This window comes from Delphinus delphis, chromosome 16 (assembly GCF_949987515.2).
Source record: "Delphinus delphis chromosome 16, mDelDel1.2, whole genome shotgun sequence".
Classification (NCBI taxonomy): Eukaryota; Metazoa; Chordata; class Mammalia; order Artiodactyla; family Delphinidae; genus Delphinus; species Delphinus delphis.
Window position 1 is genome coordinate 16564690 of NC_082698.1, and position 20293 is coordinate 16584982.

General features: G+C 50.8%; 2 protein-coding genes across 2 annotated transcripts in view; one reads left to right on the forward strand and one right to left on the reverse strand.

The window, feature by feature from the left end:
* The window catches only part of NRAP (nebulin related anchoring protein), a 75115-nt gene extending 60570 nt beyond the window's left edge, over nucleotides 1-14545 (forward strand). The window contains 8 exon segments of the mRNA XM_060034029.1: nucleotides 4991-5095; nucleotides 5915-6013; nucleotides 7642-7746; nucleotides 11015-11127; nucleotides 12664-12923; nucleotides 12926-12969; nucleotides 13727-13858; nucleotides 14406-14545. Of these exon segments, the coding sequence (XP_059890012.1) occupies nucleotides 4991-5095; nucleotides 5915-6013; nucleotides 7642-7746; nucleotides 11015-11127; nucleotides 12664-12923; nucleotides 12926-12969; nucleotides 13727-13858; nucleotides 14406-14510 (963 nt within the window). The 3' untranslated portion in view covers nucleotides 14511-14545.
* The window catches only part of HABP2 (hyaluronan binding protein 2), a 37231-nt gene continuing 30843 nt past the window's right edge, over nucleotides 13906-20293 (reverse strand). The window contains exons 10-13 of the mRNA XM_060034028.2: nucleotides 19818-19960; nucleotides 18969-19103; nucleotides 17451-17596; nucleotides 13906-15262 (exon numbers count right to left, since the gene is read on the reverse strand). Of these exons, the coding sequence (XP_059890011.1) occupies nucleotides 15098-15262; nucleotides 17451-17596; nucleotides 18969-19103; nucleotides 19818-19960 (589 nt within the window). The 3' untranslated portion in view covers nucleotides 13906-15097. The remainder of the gene's footprint in view (nucleotides 15263-17450; nucleotides 17597-18968; nucleotides 19104-19817; nucleotides 19961-20293) is intronic.

Sequence of the window (20293 nt, forward strand, 5' to 3'; positions counted from 1 at the left end):
GTGGGTGAAGAGGCTATCGCAGGGGATGGGGATGGGGTCCGAGACAGAGGCTCAGGGCTAGACTGTGTGCAGTAGGCGTGGTGGTGAGGCGAGGAGAAGAACTGCCCCCAGAGCTGACACCCACCGACTGCTTTGCCGGTGCCGGCACCCTCGCTACCGCACTTTGGGGTGGGGGCCGTTGCTGCTCCTGTTTCACAGGCGAGGTCGCGTGGGAGGGGCCGAGGCAGGACTGCCTCCAGAGCCCACACTCCCAGCCCTCCCGCCATCTGGTGCAGGGGAGTCACGCTTCCTACGAGGCAGGTGTGGACGCTGAGGCCCAGAGAGAGGAGGTCCTGGCCCACGCAAGGTCATCAAGCCTGTAGGTGGGTAGCGCCAGCCACTGCCCCCGTGGTGGAAGGCTCTGGAGTCAGTCCCAGGCCACTCCAAGCCTCGGCTCCCTCAGCCGGGCCGGGGCCGCGGTGAAAATGTGGTCACGGTCAGCACTAACCGGGCGCGTGCGCGTGGCAGGCTCTGCACCACGCGGGCGTCCGTGCATCGTCTCCCCAGCCCCGCGGCTCCCCTAGGAGGAAGGCGCTCTCACATTAGAGCAGAGCCCAAGGGACTGTGGTCACATCAGTCCTTATCATCCATATCAGGGTTTCCCAGCTCAGGCCCTTTTGACCTTTGGGGCTGGATGCTTTGTCACGGGGGCCTGTCCTGTGCACTGCAGTGTCCCTGGCCTCTACCCTCTACATCCCACAGCACCCCCTTAGCGTGACAATCAAAAATGTCTCCAAATATTGCCAAATGCACCGGGGGACAAATCTTCACCCGATTGAGAACCCGGTTCTCAGTTGAGGGCTGGTCTATATGATGCACTGAGCATGGTGCCTTGTCTGCAGGAACACGCCAGTGGGTGTGAGCATTTCGGGCTATGTTCTCCACCAAGCCTTCCAACTCTGGTGGCCTTCAGAGAAGCGGCTGCTTCTAGTTTGGTTATATTACACAGGAGAGTGTTGTAAACACCTAACGGATGACTAATTGTGACAACGATGATGTGACTTAATGAACGTCAGGGTCATCTAATTATGCCTCGAGATCTGCTGGAACTGCAGTATCGTGCTGGGCACCAACCAGCGGCGTGTAGAGCAGGGTGAGTTCATCGGTCCCCACTCAGGGCACGTGGTCACTGAAGCACAGCTCAGGACCCACTTAGAAAGCCTTCCGCTTGCTAGAAGGCCACCCTGAGGTCCGAGAAGAACTCATAGCATGACTTGGTGCCCAGCCCGGGACCCTCTTGTCGGTGGCCTATTCCTGGGGAGAAGAGGAACCTCCCGGGACAGGACAGGTCCTGAGGAAGTTACAGAGGCCACCGGGGAGAGGTCGGGGGCCAAGCTGGAAGCCCAGCTTCGTCACTCGCTGGCAGTCCTTCCGCGGCCACTTGGCTTTCTAGGCCTCCATGTCTCCACTGGAAAAGCAAAGAGGTTGATTTAATTGGTGATCTCAGATTTCAGGATTCATAGATTAATGTTTTTTAAAATGCTGACATCAACATAATGTCAGACTGTTTAACTAAGTAAGGAACAATACCAAAAACCAAACCCTACCTCAGACTACCATTTATATTAGTTACTTCTGAAATGAAAGGATATTTTAACACTAAAAAAAAAAAAAAAAAAAAAAGCCGAAGCGGAAGAACAAACTAAGACAGAGGGTCCTTCCCAAGAAGCGCTAGCTGGCAATCTTAGACTGACACTTTACCAAATGGGAGATGTATTAGAATGATGTGTGCTGAGAAATTATTGCCTAGTTGAAAAATGACTGTGTTATGCTTCATGCATTGTTTTGAAACTTCAGGTTTGTTAAACTGGGGGGTCTTGGACTCTAAGATGCTGTGAACAGTAGCCCCGCACAGTGTCCACAGATGGCTCTGAGGCTTTAGTCTTCTCAGAGTCATCGCTGAAAGTCCAATTCCATGTGGTTATGTTATAGCGAAAGGAGACAAAGGCTTCATATGAGCTCACTCAGTTCAGCAGAATCTAGGGTAGGAACAGTAGCCCTCAGTAGCCTTCAGCCATTTCTCCTGTCCTCTTCCACCCAGGCCAGAAAGAATGCTGTGGGACTAGGGGCTCATCCCTGGGGAGAAGGTCCTCAAGGCCGTGATGGCTTAAGTCATGCTAACCTCAGGGATGTATCTGAGACGTGTGCTCCGCCCAGGCCACGCTCCACCACGAATCGGTGCTGGTTCAGTCACCTCTTAGTCTTTCCCAATCTGCCAGTGCACACTCCCCTCCGTGATCTCACGCGGGGGCTGCAGGGCATCCTGCAAAGAACAAGCAGGGACAGTCAAGGGGACAGTCCTGGCCCCGCCCTTTATGGCTACCCGGCCTCAGGAGACTCCTTAAGCTCTCCTAGCTTCAGTTTCCCCACCATCACAAATAACAACAACAATAACAATACCTAAAAAGTATGGAATGCTTATCCTGGGTCAGGCGTTTGTTTAAATATCTTGTGCGAACCATGTCATGTAGTATCTAGGTAAGTACTGGCATTACTCCCATTTTTACAGTTGTGGTAACTAAGGCACCTGTAATCTTCAGTAACTTGCTTAGGGTCATAAGCCGGCAGGGAAATGATTTGCTCAAGACCATACGGCTAGTAAGAGGCAGAGTGGGGCTCTGGGCTCCCGACTCTGGATTCGGTGCTCTCTGGCTCCCCCTGGTGGCTAGATTAGGAACCCAGGTGCCCTGGCTCCCGAGTGTTCTCTTAAGGACCACCCATGCAGCATCCCCACAGGACAGCAGCTGGTAACTCTTCTGAGAATCCGAACAAACATTTAAACCCAGACATTGTTCTGTAGATGAGAATGGCACAAGGGCTGAATAAGATAATGAGTCTGAAGCAAACCACACCCTATGCAAGGTAGCAAGGTAGTGGTTATGGTGATTCTTATTAATATGACGAATATACCCCTTCCCCTGGCCACCTCCTAGGTGCATCTGCTTATGTCATTCCTGTTAGAACTCGGGGGCTGAAAGCTGCAGCTCGTGTGTCTGCCACACTGTGCTCCAGGATAGGGGTGCCAGGAAACCCCGCGTATGACTCCGAAGGTGGCTTCTAGGCCTTCGTATATACAAGGGCAAAGAGTGAGGCTGCCATGTGGGGAAGCCAAATTCAGCTGGGCATCCTGAGAAGGTCTCTTATTATCTTAGAATCCTTCTTTGAAACCGTCTTTGGGCCGATTCTCCTTGACTCCCCTCCTCTCTCTCCCTGTTTTATCGTGAAGTCTGGGGCAGGCGTGTTGTTTTTAGGGTCTGCGTGAATAGTCAAAGCTGGGCTGGGAGCAGAAATATCAATAGACAATTCATTTATAAGAGAGTCTAAGGCGCAGTCAGATCTTTGGGGAACCTGCATCTTGCCTTCTGACTCACCTGCGCTCGCACTGTTCAGCTCCACAAAAGGCAAGTTGAAAGCGTGCTCCCCCGCTTCATCTCACTTATGAAAGGAGCAAGGCCTGGCTGTGAAGAGGCCCTGTAGGATGATTCTCTCTAACTTAGAAATTTATCCAATTTTCTCTGTTCTTTATCAGAGTGGAAGGCAAAAGCTTTGCCGGTGTAGACTGAAAGATCGCGGTATAAAAAGCAATCTCACTGACATGGGGTTTTGAAACGTGCTCTGGGACCTGAGTGATGTCTCCCTGCACCAGTTGGAAAGCAGAGTGGAATTTGCACAGGGGCCTTAACCAGCAGACAGTAGATCAGAAACGGACCCTCTTTGAGGCCAGCTGTGAGGGGCACTGTGATTCCTGAAATGAAAGAAAACTAAAAAGGCCGAAAAGGCTGATTTCAGGAGTGGGTGTTTTGCGTTACAGCAGAGCTTATATCTAAATTAGAGAAAGGCTAGCAACTTCGTTTAGATCCAAATTTCAGATTTCCTTAGAGAGTCTCTTTCCACCTTTAAAAATGCCTAATTTCCATATGGAGAGGAAGAAAAGCAGCTGTCTCTTCGTAGGTAATGGTGAGCAGATCAAAGCATGGTAATTAGATTTAACATTTTAGGAGACTCCTAATCAGACCCACTGTCTTTTGTTTTGTTTGGAAAATGTCAAAACTGAGTTCATTTGATGCCTTAAGTTTCCCTTTTATATACACAGGTGTTAAAGGCTGCAAGTTGCATGTTCCGTACCTACTACGGACCCATTGTCTTAAAACCGTACTTACTATTTTCTCCCCAGAATTGATGCTGTACTCCTGATCTTTTGAGTCCTTAAAAGGAAGAAGGTGGATAAACCTTAAGCCCATTTGTGCAATATAAGCAAATCATGAGTAGAAGCAGGAGAAGGGGTAAACTGAGGCACAGAAAGAGTAAAATGGCTTGCACACCATTCTCCAGGTGTAGCCAGGTTTGTTCCAGTTTTGAGAGTCCTGCTGTAATCGTCTTCCCCTCCCCCCAACCACCGCAAGAAAAAAACAAATCTAACACATAGAGTGGCTTTTACCCCTCAGGACTCTCAGGTGTTTTCATGAGAACAGAGGGGTTGTCATGACCTTCAGGTATCACAGAGAGAAACTGAGTCACATTTTGGTACAGTGATTTGCTCCGAGTCACAGCAGGTTTGATCCAGAGCTCAAAGCCCTTTGATCAACTGAAAGTGTATAAAAACGTTTCTGTTTAGGCAGGCGGTCAATCGCCTCACTGCCAGAATGAAACAAAATGATGGGGGCTGATGTGTGGGCTGGGGTGTATATCTCAGGTCGTTCTTAGGGATCGTTCCCGCAGGTCAGTACCTTCTGCTTCAAATCCAGACAGTTTACGGGTGGGACCTTCCTGTATCGTACACTGGACCCGTTATTTGATTCTGGACAGAGTGCACAAACTCAAACAGTTTGACTCGATGACATGCAGAACGCACCTGAATGAAGATGTTGAAATGTTGCGATGAAGCATTTTTACAAATGCCCCACAGTCTTCGACCCTCTCCTGATAAAAGCCAATGATTTTCTTCCTGCAGTTGCACTACAGATCAGACCTGATGGGCATGAAGGGGACAGGATGGCTGGCGCTGAGTTCCCCACAGATAGAGAGTGCAAAGAAAGCCGGAGAGCTCATCAGCGAGGTACCATTAATCTGACTCTACCACAGACGCAACCTGGCGTTTATTTCCTCCTGACGAGGGAAACTGCAGATGGACTGGAGATCCCAAGAGGGCCCCATGGCCACTGGACTCCGGATATTTCTCTGGGGCCATTTGCAGCCAAATCCCGAGACAGAACAAGATTTCCTTCCCAGTGAATTCACTTGCTGGGGAGTTAAAGGCATGTTCCAGTCGGGCAGTGAAAGAGGGGTGATGCATTAGAAGATTCTCAAGAGAGGCGTTAATGTACAATTGTGATCTAAGCTGGCCCATTATTTTGGGGGAGGCAGGGAGAGGGTTTGCCACCCATCTCCTGAGTTTACTCACAGAGTCCAGTGTCTGGGGGTCGTCTGACTTCAGAGGCTGTTAAAAGTTGCACAGAGATGGTTACGTTCCCTGAACTCCCCGCCATATTGATGACCTAGAGATTCTTGCCCTGGGAGCTCGCTGAGGGTGCCACTGCTTTCTTCAGTTCCTTAATAACAGAACCTACTTTTATAGGGTCTGAGCAGGGCCACCTTGTTGCTGGGTCCCTCCCTTTATTGAATTCCTTTATTGCGATGAGCTATGGCATTTTGCAGCCTCTCTTTCCAAGAATGTAAATACCCGGAAGATGTTCCTTATCGCAGAGGCAGCTTGGATCTCTTCCGTATGCTGGTGAGGTGCCCACCGAGAAGAGAGGCGTGTTTTCCAATCACATCATTGGCGCCTTTGGTACTGAGTGGATGGGGTGAAGCTGCACTCAGAAGAGTGCATGTGGTGTTTGATTGTTTCATGAGAATCTCGGTCCTTCTCTTATAGACCAAATACCGTAAAAAACCAGACACTATCAAATTCACCACGGTGGTTGACTCTCCAGACCTAGTTCATGCCAAGAACAGCTACATGCATTGCAATGAGGTGGGTGTTTTCTCTTCACTCATCCCAGGCCCAGGAGTGGGTAGTGCTGTGCAGTGGTCAGTGCTTAAGCTGTGAGGGCAAACCTTTTGTCCCTTCCCCGGGCGATCTCGGGTCCGTTTTCTAATGTCTTCTAACTCCAGTTCCCTTATTTGAAAGGAGGGTAATAATACCAACCATTTCATAAGATTGAGTGAATTAAATGAGGGTTAAATAAATAAAAGTACGTGAAGCTTTTAGCAAGTATCGGAACAAGCAAGTCCTCAATAAATGTCTCTAGTTTGACTCATAATCATAACAATAATAATACTAAGTATTATTGATGATCCCTTACCAAACACTAGGTCAGATACATCTGAATTGTTGATAAATGTTAATGGAATTAAAAGCTTAACATAAGCCAATTAGAAAAAAGAAAAGAAAAACCGGCTATATCAAAGCTTCTTTCTGCTTTTACTCTCTACATGATTTAGCCCCATTTCCTCTCTCCTGTATTAATTTCGAAGACTAGGAAGTTACATATATATTTTTTTCTCTGAAATTGTCCAGGGATTGGATTTTGCACACTGACGAAGCTGCCCCGTGCTCACAGAGTCCAAATGTTGTACTGACCAGTTCACATCTGCAAAACCCAAATTGAATTTGGGAAAGGGTTGAAATATTAAATATTATATTTCCTCTCTAAAACAGGATGAGACTCAACCCCTTCCTAAAATTGTTTGCAATTCTTAGATTGCTGCCCTAAAGATAGCAACTAAGATAAAGCTTGAGTTTTAAAATTGTGTCTTCTTGGGACACAGGGTGGACTGTGAAAACGTCACACTTCTGAACAGATATTAAGGCATTTAAGACTTTTCAGCTGTTGTGTCTTTTTATTATTACTATTAGTGTTAAGTAGCAGAGGTACGGAGGCATCTTGTCACTAGTAAAAAGCTTGAGCAATGCCCAGTTGCAAAGGTTCTCTGACATATCCACCCGCTTATGCTGTTTGTGAAACACACAGGCACAGCCAGCCAGGGTGATGGTTTGTGACCCTTTTGGAGCAAATCTTGATGAATATTTTAAGCAGGGTTTATTTAAAACCAACCCCGGGGGCTTCCCTGGTGGCGCAGTGGCTGAGAATCTGCCTGCCAATGCAGGGGACACGGGTTCGAGCCCTGGTCTGGGAGGATCCCACATGCCGCGGAGCGACTAGGCCTGTGAGCCACAATTACTGAGCCTGCGCGTCTGGAGCCTGTGCTCCGCAACAAGAGAGGCTGCGAGGCCGCCATAGTGAGAGGCCCGCGCACGGCGATGAAGAGTGGCCCCCGCTCGCCACAGCTAGAGAAAGCCCTCGCACAGAAACGAAGACCCAACACAGCCAAAAATAAATTAATTAATTAATAAACTCCTACCCCCAACATCTTCTTTAAAAAAAAAAAAAACCAACCCCGCCACCGCCTGACCCTGGCCACATGGGCCCCTCCCTTCCTGGGTGGCTTCTGGAGGGATGCTCTCCATGGGCTTCTGTGCCCTGGGGCGAGGGTATGGGGTCCCTTGAGTGGGAGGGGCGGGAACGGGAATCGGCCCCTTCTTCACCTTGGCTGCAGCAAGTGCGGTTTCCCATTTACTGTGAGCCTTCTTCCCCGCAGCGCCTGTACAGGTCAGGGGATGCCGAATCCCGGCACAGATACACCCTGGTCCCCGACCATCCCGATTTCACCAGAGCCCGCCTCAACGCGCTGCATCTGAGCGACGTAAGTGAACCAGAGGTTCATGCGGTGTGTGCCTGTTCCTGTAAATGATCTGTGCCCAAACGGGATTTTATTTGTTAAAAAAAAAAAAGAAGGTCCTAGGAAGGGAGGCTGGGAGTGGAAAGAACCGTGGATTGAGAGTGGGACAAGTGACATGTGTGACTTTGAGCCACTTTCCTCGCTGGGCCTCAGTTTCCCAGCTGTAAAATGGGGCTGGAGCTGTGCTAGCCAATGTCTGTGGTCCTTCTAGCTCTCAAATCCTAATGCTGGGCCTGGCTCCAGAGACCTCGGTCAGGTGCTGGGTTACGGCCAGAGGAGTGTTGCCGGTGCCCTGGCCCCGCGGGTGTAGACACCTGCTCTGTTTGTTCTTTGGACACCTCTCCTTAGCCCTTCAGAGCAGTGTAAGTTTGGAGACAAAGTGACGCTTTCTCTGCTTTCTGCAGTTTAGAAAGATGCTGCAATTGTAGTCCATCTGGTCCGAACACAATCCGCTCCTTTGTGTGTGAGGCTGTGGACCCCAACACGTCCGTTTCCCTTGGATGTGTGCCCTTTGCATGCATCACGGAGATGCTGTTTCCTAAACCCAGGCTTGTTGGCAGGGGTTGGAGGCCCCTGGTTGTAATAGAATAGGCGGCCGCTCTACCAGCAAAGCTGTGATCCTGGGATAACAGGTATCGAGGCGGCAGAATCAAAAGAGGCTGTCAGATCAGAATAACACAGGCTGAGTGTGTCGGCCTGGGGCAGCGCGGGGCCTCCCAGAGTCTGGCCATTCTTCCCGCCCTGGCCCGGCCATTGTGTCCTGGGGCTCCGTGAAGATCAACAGGGGGCTGGCGAGAGGCGCCTTCTAGTTAGCGTGTGTATTAGTTTGTTGCGTTTGTAAAGCCCTGTGGGATCCCACACAGTGAATGTGATGGTGCTTTGTAAATATGAGTTATTATGACCATTTGATGCTTTTGAGGGCTGTGCGAGGGATAATTTTAGAACAGCAGCTCTGGTGGGCTGACCTCCATCTGGGGAAGCGGGACCTCCCCCTCAGCGGAGCTTGGACAAAACATCCATCTCATTAATGCTGCAAGGATGTGGGAAGGCAAGGCCCCCATTAGAGGAACTATTGGAGGCCCATTGCCCTGGAAACTGGGATAAAACTACCAGTCCATTTGGGGCCCAGCTTAAGGAGGACAGCCACCCCAGGCCGGTGGCAGAAGCCTCTCTCCTCCCACGAGGGATGCCAGTCTGCCGAGTTCCGGAGCTGAAATTAGCCGCCAGGGCACGCGGGTATGGAGAACTCATGGACCTCTTTTGAAAGAGCACTTCTTCGGGGGCGTGTAGGATACGCACAATTGGATCAAGTGCTCTGTGAGGATGATGTGGAGGGAAGGTGACCTTCCTGGGCAAAGAAAGCCACTGAGATGTGTAAGGCAGCCGAAATAACTAAAGAATCAAATGACTCTAATGTGTGAGGATGAGGGCAAAGCTGTGCCCACTGTGATAAAGAAGAGGAGCGCCCAGGGTTCCAAATCAAAGAGCCTGCGAAGTCTAAAGGCTCCCAGTGGCAAGGCGAGAACCTCAACAGAATAAAAAAAACCCGGGGAGGAAGTGATGACAATCAAGCAACTAGTGTATAGGGAGACGGGAGGCGGGGGTCCAGCACCTCGGGGAGCACCCCGATTTGGGCCTCAGTTACAGAGCCTCAGAGGCTGGGATGCACTGAACACCGGAGCGGGGTGACCTCGGAGTTTGAGGCTGTGGATGGACCGGTGTCATTCCCTAGCCCAGATCTGGCACGGGGGCGCTCATTAGGAAGGCACCGCAGCAGACCCCTTTCCAGGGAACGATAAGGGCTTTGGCTCTATTTGCTAGTCTAACATTTGCGGGACCATCAGAACGGGAAGCGTAACGCTGGAGGGGCTGGTTGGTCTGTCATTGTCTGAATGCCCCTCCCCTTCCTCATACCTCTCGGTCCAGCCAGGCTAAACTCAGTGGTGACCCAGGAAATCTAATCCTTTGGGCCCTGATTGTAATCTGTCCGTAAGGTGATGACCCCAGCGATGATTGGTTCTGTGCTTCTCGCTGCTTGAGCAAAATAGGCGTCTGGCTCCTGGTTTGTGGTGTTGGGGCCGGAGGCGGGGATGAAGGTGGAGGTGGCGAACGCGGCAGGGAAGAACGATGAGCTCCACCGCGCTTGGCTCAAGCTTTCCGTGGGCCCCTCTAGCTCCAGGCCCAGTTGTGGGGTGGCGTGAGGGCACTTGGCTTTTTTCTGCCACTTTTCCTGGGCTTAATCCCCCGAATCCCCTGTAGAACAGAGCCTCAGCCTTGACCTCTATTTCCAAGGGCCCCCTCGCCTGCCCTGGCTCTGGGAATGAGCGAGAGACCGACACGCTCTGGGGCTGTCACTTTGTCATCTGTTGGTGATGTGCCTCGCCTGCTGTCTCCCTTCTCTGTGGCGGAATAAAGAACAGCCTTCCGCTGGGATCTCCAGATGACTCCTTTCATGGAGCCATTCCCTTATCTTGAAAAAAAAAAAAATTAGCTACATGAAGGCACGGGAGATTTTGATGCCTCCATCGGTGATGTGGGCCTACCTGAGGACTGAGAGGATGTGATTACAGACTCCCCGAGGGTGTGTGAGAACAACTTGAAAAGGGAAAAAATGAAAGAGGAAGATGTGAAATACGGGGGTCAGGAACTCGGGCAGGTTCCTGACGATCAATTTAATTCAGGGGAAGGCTCTCCCCTCAGTGCAGGCACCAGGGGTGCGTGTGGGATACAGCATGCTTCATAGGGGTGCTGGGACATGGCATCAGAGGTAGCCCAGGGGCCCCCAGGAAGTCAGTGGAGCCAGTGAACACGTGGGTGCCAGGACCCAAGGAACAGAACCTTCGGCGTGTGGGAAGAAACGGGGTTCTTGAACTTTTGAGTTTTGGCATCTAGAGGCTGCAAACCTGAAACGCTGAAAGTAAAAGCAAAGACAGAAGGAAGGGGGTCAGGGGCACCTGGTACCAGTGGGACATAGCAAATGAGCCAGACCCACAGACCCCAAGACCCACCAGAGCAGGGCCTGAAGCTCAGGCTGGGGGCTGAGAGCCGAAGCCCTTTGTGGCCAGAGCTGGGGAAGTCCTCAGGATGGATGTGGGACCACGGGCTCTGCCGTTCTGGGCACCAGCAAGACAGAGGGTGCGTGTTTAGGAGCCGCTCCCACTGAGAACCAGCAACATTCCAGACATGGAGCTACTCACTCCCCGCTCACTCATTTCTTTGTTTCCCCAACTAGAAAGTCTACAGAAACTCTTGGGAACAGACCCGGGATGGTGGCTATGACTTCAGGCTGGACGCCATCCCTTTCCAGACCGCCCGGGCATCCAGGGAGATTGCCAGTGACGTAAGACCTCACATTCTCTCCCTCCTCTCTCTCTCTCTCTCACTGATAGGTTTTGCTCTGGTTTTCCCAGATCTGTTGAAAGGCAAACCACCGGGAACCAAAACTGAACAAATATTTCAAATGAAAGAAAAAAGTTGGCCTTATTTTTTAGCATCTTAGCCAGAAATTTGGAATTGGGGAGGGTTGTATTCCCACTCCCTCTGTTTTAAGAGAGGCACTCTTGGGCTTCCCTGGTGGCGCAGTGGTTGAGAGTCTGCCTGCCGATGCAGGGGACACGGGTTCGTGCCCCGGTCCGGGAAGATCCCACATGCCGCGGAGCGGTTGGGCCCGTGAGCCATGGCCGCTGAGCCTGCGCGTCCGGAGCCTGTACTCCGCAACGGGAGAGGCCACGACAGTGAGAGGCCCGCGTACCGCCAAAAAAAAAAAAAAGAGAGAGGCACTCTTAAAGGTTGACGCATGTGGACAGTACCTAGAAGTCAATTAACGTATGATTGATTTGTTGACCTTCCATTGAGGGACTATTTTTTTTTAGCTGAAGTGCACTGTGATGGGATAGAAAGAGATTGGGTTTCCCCCCTAGATTGGCTTGAGTTCAAATCCTGGCTCAGTCACTTAGGAATTGGCTCTCTGGTCTTGGGCAAGTTGCTTAAATTCTCTGAACTCAAATATCTCCATCTATGAAATAGACATCTAATACTGGTCTCCTAGGATTGATGTAGGGATGAAACCAAAGGGTTCATAGTGTCATGCACAGAACATGACAAAACACGGCCGCTTCCCTTACTGAATAGGAAGATGTCATTAACTAGATACGTCATCATTCACGAGTGGCTTGTTACTGGTCCAAAGTGAGATAAGTATAGAAATCAAGAGCGAGCATTCAGAAACGTTCTTAGCAATTGGACGTCATGACCTCCAGGCCTGTGACTGGTGGACTTCTCTGGTTGAGCAGAGTAGAGGCCAGTTTTTACGTGTTGTCGAATGTACCTGGTACCGCTACATACGGATCCCAGGCAGGAGGACCGCATATTGGACTTTGACAGATTGGAAGTTTTAAAAATCGAAACAAAATGAATCCTGTCCTTCACTGTAGATGGTTTGAGGAGCATTGGACTGGGTCCCTGCAAGCTGGAAAGAATCAAAGGATGAGCGGCTACTGAGACAGTGGACACATTTTTCTTGCTGTTGGAGTATTAACCATTACAGCAGCAATGATATCATCAGCCAGCACTTGGTGGGCATCTGAGCCTGCGCCAGACGTGAAGCTCAGCCCCCACTGAATCCTCTCAGTGTCCCGTGGGGTGGAGCTTCATTCTCCCATTTTATCAGGTGGGGAAACCAAGAAACCAGAGAGGCTCAGTAACTGACCCAAGGCCACACAGCTAGTAGGCAACAGAGGGAGATCCAGACCCCAGGTCTACTTGAATCCAAAGCTGTGCCCTTAACCCACGGTTGAACCTCCTGCTGAGATCCTGAGGACTGGTCCTAGAAGGGAGGTGGGCACCCATGACCCCCCTCTGCATCCCTGACCTGCACTCCCTGTACGGAGAGGCCTTCCTGCGGGACCGGGGCCTGCAGACTGGGTACTGCAGCATCCACGACGACCCGAGGATGAAGCGTTTCCTCAGCGTCAGCAAACTCCAGAGTGACAATGAGTACAGGAAGGACTTCGCTAAGAGTCGGTCCCAGTTCCACGGCCGCCCAGACCAGCCTGGCTTCCTCCAAGCCACGAGGAGCCAGCAGCTGGCCAGCAGCGTGTGCCACAGGCAGCCCCTGCCCTAGCCCTCCTGCGACCCAGAGCAGCCGGCCTGAAGCCTGCCGAGAAGGCCCACCAGCTGCAGAGCGATGTGGGCTGCCCTCGCTCCCTGGCCGAGGCCCGGCCTCTGGGGCCTCTTCATAAGAGATGGCCAGAATCCCACATCCCACGTTACCTTCAGGGAGGACCTGGGCTGAGATAGAACCCGGGAGACCTAACTCAATAGTGCCAGAAGAAATGACAGGAATCGCAACGTACTGAGTCCTTCCTGTGGGCCAGGCTCTGTGCCGAATGCTTTCTGAGCCCCGTGCCACGTAGCTCTCACAACCAGCCCATCACTGCCCCAGTTTACAGATGGGGAACCTGAGGCTTAGAGAGGTGAAGTAACAAACTCAAGATCACGTGGCACATAAGTGGCGGGCCTGGGATCTGAGCCCCATTTGGTCTGATGTGAGAGCACAAGCTCTGGATTGCTGTGCCGTCTTTCCAAGGGATCTTCGTAGTCGCCTGGACCGTGACCTTTCTCTGGGGGGCAACTGAAACCCAAAAAAGGGAAAGGACTTCCGTAAGGCCACAGAGCAAGTCAACATGGGAGCTCGGCCTTGAGCCAGGTCTCTGACCCTCCACCCCCGTTACAGCCCCATCACTTGAATGGAAAGATGCAGAGGACAGCGTTATGCTGGCCCAGCTCCCAGCACACAGGGTCCTCGATGCCAGGGAGCTCCTGCTTAAGCTGAATTGCCTCCCTTGACGGGGCTTCGCGGACAGCATATTCTCCAGGGCAGGCTTCTTAAGCCTCCCCCCAAACCCTGCTGACCTATTCCTCTTGCCTCCCTCCTTCCCCCAAGGTTAAGTACAAATCAGACTTGAACCTGACCAGAGGTATTGGCTGGACACCTCCTGGCTCCTACAAAGTGGAAATGGCTCGGCGGGCTGCAGAGCTGGCCAACGCGAGGGGCCTGGGTCTCCGGGGAGCTTACGTGAGTAGCGGGCTGGCTTGCAAGGCCACGGGGGAAAGGCAAACTCATTGTTTCTTTTCAAACTTTATTTTTGGCCAAAGGTCAGCCGGCTCTAAAGACGTGTGAAATGCAGCTCAGGCAAGGCGCCTAATTTCATGGGTCTGAGGTGACCAGGAGGATGACACCCGGGTTAAACTTCCTGCAGGGTTTTCTCTGAAGTCACAGCCATTAGTTCTTCGGAGACGAAACGTGCCAGGGCTACATCAGTAGCAGCCGCAGCAGCCCAGGCTGTGCTGACTGTTTGCTCGTTACATTCACGGAAGGGGTCAGGGACTTGCTGGCTACAACAGTCTGGGTTTTGAACCCTACTTTGTTCGGAAGAAAGATGCCACGTCTAAATGAGAGATTGGCTTTACTTCTCTCTCTTTCTTGCCTTGAGGATCCTTCTTCTTGGGGAGGACGGAGGAGGGAGAAAGGAAGGGGAGGGCCAGCATTTTAGACAGCTTGTCCTATGGGAGCAGGACAGAAGGTTCGTCTTAACTCAGGGAGGTGTGTTTGATTTCTGCAGGGGGGGCAGAAGGCTGTAGAGACCGGAGATGATCAGAGGGGGGATGTGAACCCAGATGCCACCGAGATTCTTCACGTCAAAAGGAGGAAGGCCCTGCCGTTGTGAGTGGGCGGCGTCCACCTGGGATTCTTGGGAGAGAAGCTGGAGAGGAAGTTTGCACGCCAGGGACATACATGGCTTCAGTTGGGGCCAACTGTGAAAACAGCACCCCAGCCCATGCTCCGATCCTCCTTTATTAAAATAACAACTCTCTGAAAGTGGGTGGAGAATGTTGTGTTTTGGTCCTCTGTCGGATACCTAGAAGTGGGTGGCCCTGTTGCGTGCCTTGAGTGTCTGGGATGAGGAATAAAGATGTAAAGGTGACCCCCGCTGACGCTAAGCCATCTGAAATCTCACATTTGCCAATGTCCGAGGTGAAGGCAGTCGATGAACACTGATTTTCTAGAAGCTACAATTGTTGGAAGGGAAGCAAACATCATATACTTCAGGTTGATTCTCTCATTTCTGGGTTTCCCAGGAAGGAGCCTGAGGAGGTGGCAGCCATGCTGGTCCAGGGCATCCCAGGCTGGGCAGCAGTGGTCTCTGCTTAGAGCCTGCACACTCGGAGGCGTCAGGGGCTGTCCACGGCTGCCCGTGAGGCCTCGCCTTGGCTGGGTGTCAAGGAGGATGGGCTGTGAGCTTTGGAAGACACCTCAAAAGCTAGCCTCGCTTTCCATGGTGGCTTTGATCCAAGTCAGGAATTTGGTCACTTGGGTGTAGACTCCTGGCTTCTTCCCACACTCCAGGCCCCAGCTCACGATCCCATAGACGTAGTAGGTACCGTCCTTCTCACAGGTCAGAGGGCCTCCAGAGTCACCCTATGGGAAAAAGACACAGGAGTCAGCTTTGTGAATAGGAATACATTCAGAGGCAGCCCCACCCTCCGTGAGGGGATGCCGGGGCGGGGGCAGGGGGATGCCGGGGGGAAGGGGGGAGACTGCTGGCCGGCCCTGGGGAAAGTAGCAACAAGGCTCTTCCAACGCCTCATGTGACGCAGTGCTCTGAAGGGAGAGAAACAAATACTGACCTATGTCCTGAGTCAGTGAGGGCTTCCTGAGTCAGAGAAGCCATGGGGCCGGGGCCCAGTGCCAGGCCCAGCCCTACTTCCTGGCCCGCCATGACTCTTAGTGATACAGGTACTACAAGGGGCCCTCAGGCGGAGGCTGAGAGGTGCCCTGTTTGGATAGAGCCCTTCCAGGGGCCACAAGGGCACACACACGGCAAGGAGGATGGGGCTCAGAGGCAGCGTGACCTTGATGTTTAACACGGTCCATGGAGTTAGATCTGCTGGGCTCCAAACCAGGCTTACTGCCTGCTGGCCAACGGGGCCTCGGTTTCTCACACTGTGAACCGTGGATAGTAACGGAACCCCTGCCCCACCCTGAGGGTCTTGTGAGGACTAATGTTTGTAAAACACATAGAACAGTGCCTGGTTCATATTAACCCCCCAGTTTAGGTGGAGGGGATGATGATGGTCTCTCTCTCTCTCTCTCTCTCTCTCTCTCTCTCTCTCACACACACACACACACACACACACACACACACTGCTGCTTACACACCACAACTGGTAGGATTTTTAATGAATTGTCTCTTTCAATCTTAGCCACCATCTGCGATTTTATGCATACACTCTTTCCGTTTTATAGGTTAGTCACCTAAGGTTGGAGAATTATTTCAGTGCAGTGGGTTGAATGTTTATGTCCCCCTGCCCCCAAATTCATATGCTGAAGCCTAATCCTCACTGGGATGTTATTAGGAGGTGGGGCTTTGGGGAAGTGATTAGGTCATGAGGGTGGAGGCTACATGCATGGTATTAGTGCCCTTATAGAGGAGACCCTAGAGAACTAGCTTTCTCTCTCCACCATGTGAGGACACAATGAGAAGTTGGCAGTCTGCAACCTGGAAGAGGGTCCTCACCAGAACCCGCCCATGCCGGCACCTGATTTCAGACTTCCAGCCTCCAGGACTGTGAGAAATAAATGTCTGATGTTTAAGCCAGCCACCAAGTCTAAGGTAATTTGTCATAGAGGCCTGAGCTGACCAAGCCATTCAGTGATTGATAAAGGTCACAAAGTAAAGGATAGAAGCAGGTTTCAAACCCATGACCATCTGCTTTTAAAGCCTACAAGGGAAGCCCTTGAAATACCTAGGGAATTGAACAATCTGTTTTCTTATTCGTCTTCTAGGGACCTAGGGAAAATCAATGCCATCTGCCCACACACCTCCTTTGATTAGGTGGATATCTGTGGCTCCTTGGGAAGGGGCAGAGGGTCACAGTACAGCCACAAACCCTGGGGAGAGTGACCGTGATTTCCCATCCCCAAAGGGGCTCAAGGCTGGGAGATCATTGTTGGGTCCCTTTGTAGGGAGGAGCTCAGATTTGAATGTGCCCATGCTGGTCCCCCAAAGTCCTCTATGGGGGCTGGTGTCAGGCAGGTTCTAAATTGGCTCTGGCCACAGAGAAGCCACTCAGCCAATTAGTTTATTAGGGTTAAGTCACCCTCCCCCTTCGCACACACACACACACGTTTAAACCCTAACGGTTAGTCAATATTACTGCGAATTCTCTGGCGTCTCATCTCTCTCCTTCGAAGCACTGGGCTTTGGGACTGTCCCCTGCTTATTGGGATTTGCAGACAAGCTGCACAGTCCTGAGGCCATTTAAACACAGTGCAGCAAATTCCTGCTCTGCCACTTGCCACCCAGGTGCTATAGGCCAAGATGGTTTCTCTAAGCATCTGTACAACGGTGATAATGACATCCCCTTCACCAGATGGTTGTGAGAATTAAGTTGGACAATGTGGGCAAAGTGACAGCTGTGGTTATGCTGAGTCGTCCTGGTTTGATGTGGACTCAGATTTGCCAGAGGACAGACGTGTCCCCTCTAGCTTAATGGCAAGTGGGTCTCTGAACCCACCTCCCAGCCCAGGGTTCTAAGGGCCCTCTGTGCCCGGTGTAAGGTCCTGTCAGCCCCTCCTTCTTCAAGTACCATTTGGAGTCTCTGACCTGGCAGGAGTCTTGCCCAGGCTTCTGGAGATTTCCTGCACAAATCATACTGTCATCGATCATGTGGTCATACAGTTGGCGGGAGTTGCACACAGTGTTGCTGATGAGCTTGACCTTGGCGTCCAGGAGCTGGTGGGACCCGTCTCCTAAGGGGCAGAGAAAGGAGGTTGCCACTGTAGAGACCAGGCTGGAACCTGCCCCACCAGAAGCCAGCGGCAGTCAGAAGAGGGCCACGAGACCTGAGCTTGGCAGGAAGGGTTTTTACAGGAGATGGGCAGAGCAGCCTCATCTTTCAGGGCTGGGGACTCTGCTTTCAGCCTTCACGATGGTTCTACAGACCTTCAATGCTGTGCTTATCCCATGCGGCAGAATCATTTATGCCCTCCTCTGTCTCCCCAGCTAGACGGCGAGGTTGGGCAAGCAGGGATGGTGTCTTAAACCTATTTTTAATTTCCCATGCCTGACAGAGGGCTGCACGTAGTAGAGACTTCATGACACTTGAAGTGCCCTGGTTGATCACCTAGAGTGCCTGCTTCCCAGAGCAGACGTTTCCTTGCCTAAAGAACCTCTGTTCTTTGAATCTGCTCTTGTCAGCATGATGATGCTGAAAGGTTTACATGGACTCCAGTGAAGTTAGCTACAAAAAGGTTTCCTGGTTAACCCTAAATCTAATTATCTATCAGAAATCTTCTTTCCCAGAAGCCTTCTGACAAATGTGTATATTACATTTCACTTTCTTCATGAATATGGGCCTATTTAAAGTGATTCTTGCTTTCCATTATTTGGAACAAGATTTGGGGGGAAGAGAAATCTATTTTGAGTATTTGAGAGAGACTTGATATACACTTCTGAATTTCATATGTGAGAGGATGTAACCTTGTCAGTACTATAAGAAAAGTAGCCCTTTGGTTACTTTTTAAGATCAGACCAAATCCTAGAGATAAATCAATAGCTTGATTTAACAAAAATTTATAGAATGCTACTATGTAGAGAGCCTTGACCAAAGCACCGTAGTAGAGTCAAAGGTGAATGAAACCTGGTCCCTGCCCTCCAGGGGCTGACTTAATGAATATCTCTGGAGAATTCTATCATCTCTTGTTATCATGATTCCAAACCTAGGATGTTATTGGGAAACTGAAACTCAGCTGTCCAAGTCAAGTGACAAAGCCAAGAACCTAATACAAGTCTGTCTGACTCCAAAATCCATCTCCTTTCTAATTTATCCTCTTTCCAATGTACCTAGGAAAGGAAAAAGTTCTCCATGGATACAGGATCAAGGCTTGTTGAAAGTCAGAGATCTAAGGGTTGGGGCCAAGGACAGATATGGAGATCAGAGAAGACTCCTTGAAGGTGATGAGATTTAACTGGAGCTTGAGAGATGGGGCAATCTCTTTCTTTGGTTTATACATTTTGAATATAACACTGATATCTAGTTCAGGAGGGCAGTTGAGTGTAACCCTTTCTTGTCTGGTGGATGTAACTCACCTGGGCCTCAGGAGAATGCATGGCCAGACTCACCTGTTTCTGTAACACCCCAGCCGGAGATGTGACACTCAGTCCCAGGGGGAAAGGGACCATCAGGCAAACATACAGTTTTCACATATTTGGATTCCAGAGCACAGTGACCGTCCACTGGCTTTAGCTTGAGCAAAGCTAGGTAGAGAAAGGGGAAATGGGCAGTGACATCCTCTCTGTCAAAGAAGCATCAGCTTCAACTTGATTGGAAGGTGGACCTAGCAAAGCCCCATTCCCAATACCTAAAAGAACTCTCCCTTGGTCATTTCATTCTTTTAACTTTCAATTCGGAGGAGTAATAACACTTCAGGCTGAGTTTTAAATTACTTCTAATCCTTTTTTTAAAAAACAGGCTTTAAGGGGGAAAAAACGATATTGAGGAAGCAGAAAGAATGAGAGGTCTGTGAATGGAGAAATAGGGGACAGAACTAAGCAGGAGGCAGATCGAGTACGTCATTGCCTACCAGGTGCCAGGTGTGCATGGGGATACATGAATATCACGTCACTTAGCACACAGGAAGTGGAGACTGTACGTCAGTGTGCCCGTTTTACAGCAGAGCGAATTGAAGCTCAGAGAGGTGAGCCAGCTGGTAATTCAAGGCTGAGCTCTCGCCACAACGCAACGTTCCTAGCATCTCTTCCCCTCAATTTAAGAACTTGTGCACATTTATCTGCAACGCTAACACAGACCTTGAAGAACTAAAAAACTCTGGAATAAATGCTCTACCTTACAGGGTCTATGAGGGACCAAGAAGGCAAGAGCACCTTCTAGAACCAAACCTCAGCTTTCCATCAGTAGAGAAACCCACCCAGGGCAAGACCCATGGGAAAGCCACGATAGAGGAGACTTGCCAATGTCGTTGTAGGGAATGTCATCTCTTTCGTCATAGTGGCTGTACTTGAGTATCTTCTCCACCCCAAAGCTCTGCTCGTGGAATTCTGTCTTCTTCAGGTCCTGGTCCCCTAGCACCACTTTTAGATATTTGGCTTTTAAGCTACAAGGGAAAGTAAGATGATCAGGAACTAGCCCTGGAATTTGAGAGCCTGGAGCCACACCCTGGCTCTGCTCCTGGTCAGCTGTGTGACCTTTGACAGATGAGCTGACCTGCTCACACCTCAGCATCCCCATCTGTAATCACGGTCTTGCTAAAGAACTCTCCTGCTCGTCTTTAAGTAGCTAGTTCTGAGGCTTGCATGTCATAACACATGTAATGCACGTGGTGAGCATTGTACACATGGGAGCTCTCTTCTATCTGGTTGTAAGGAAACATCCTTTTGCCCTTGGAGCAAGATCCGACCCCCAGGTCCTGCCACAGTTGCCAAGATGC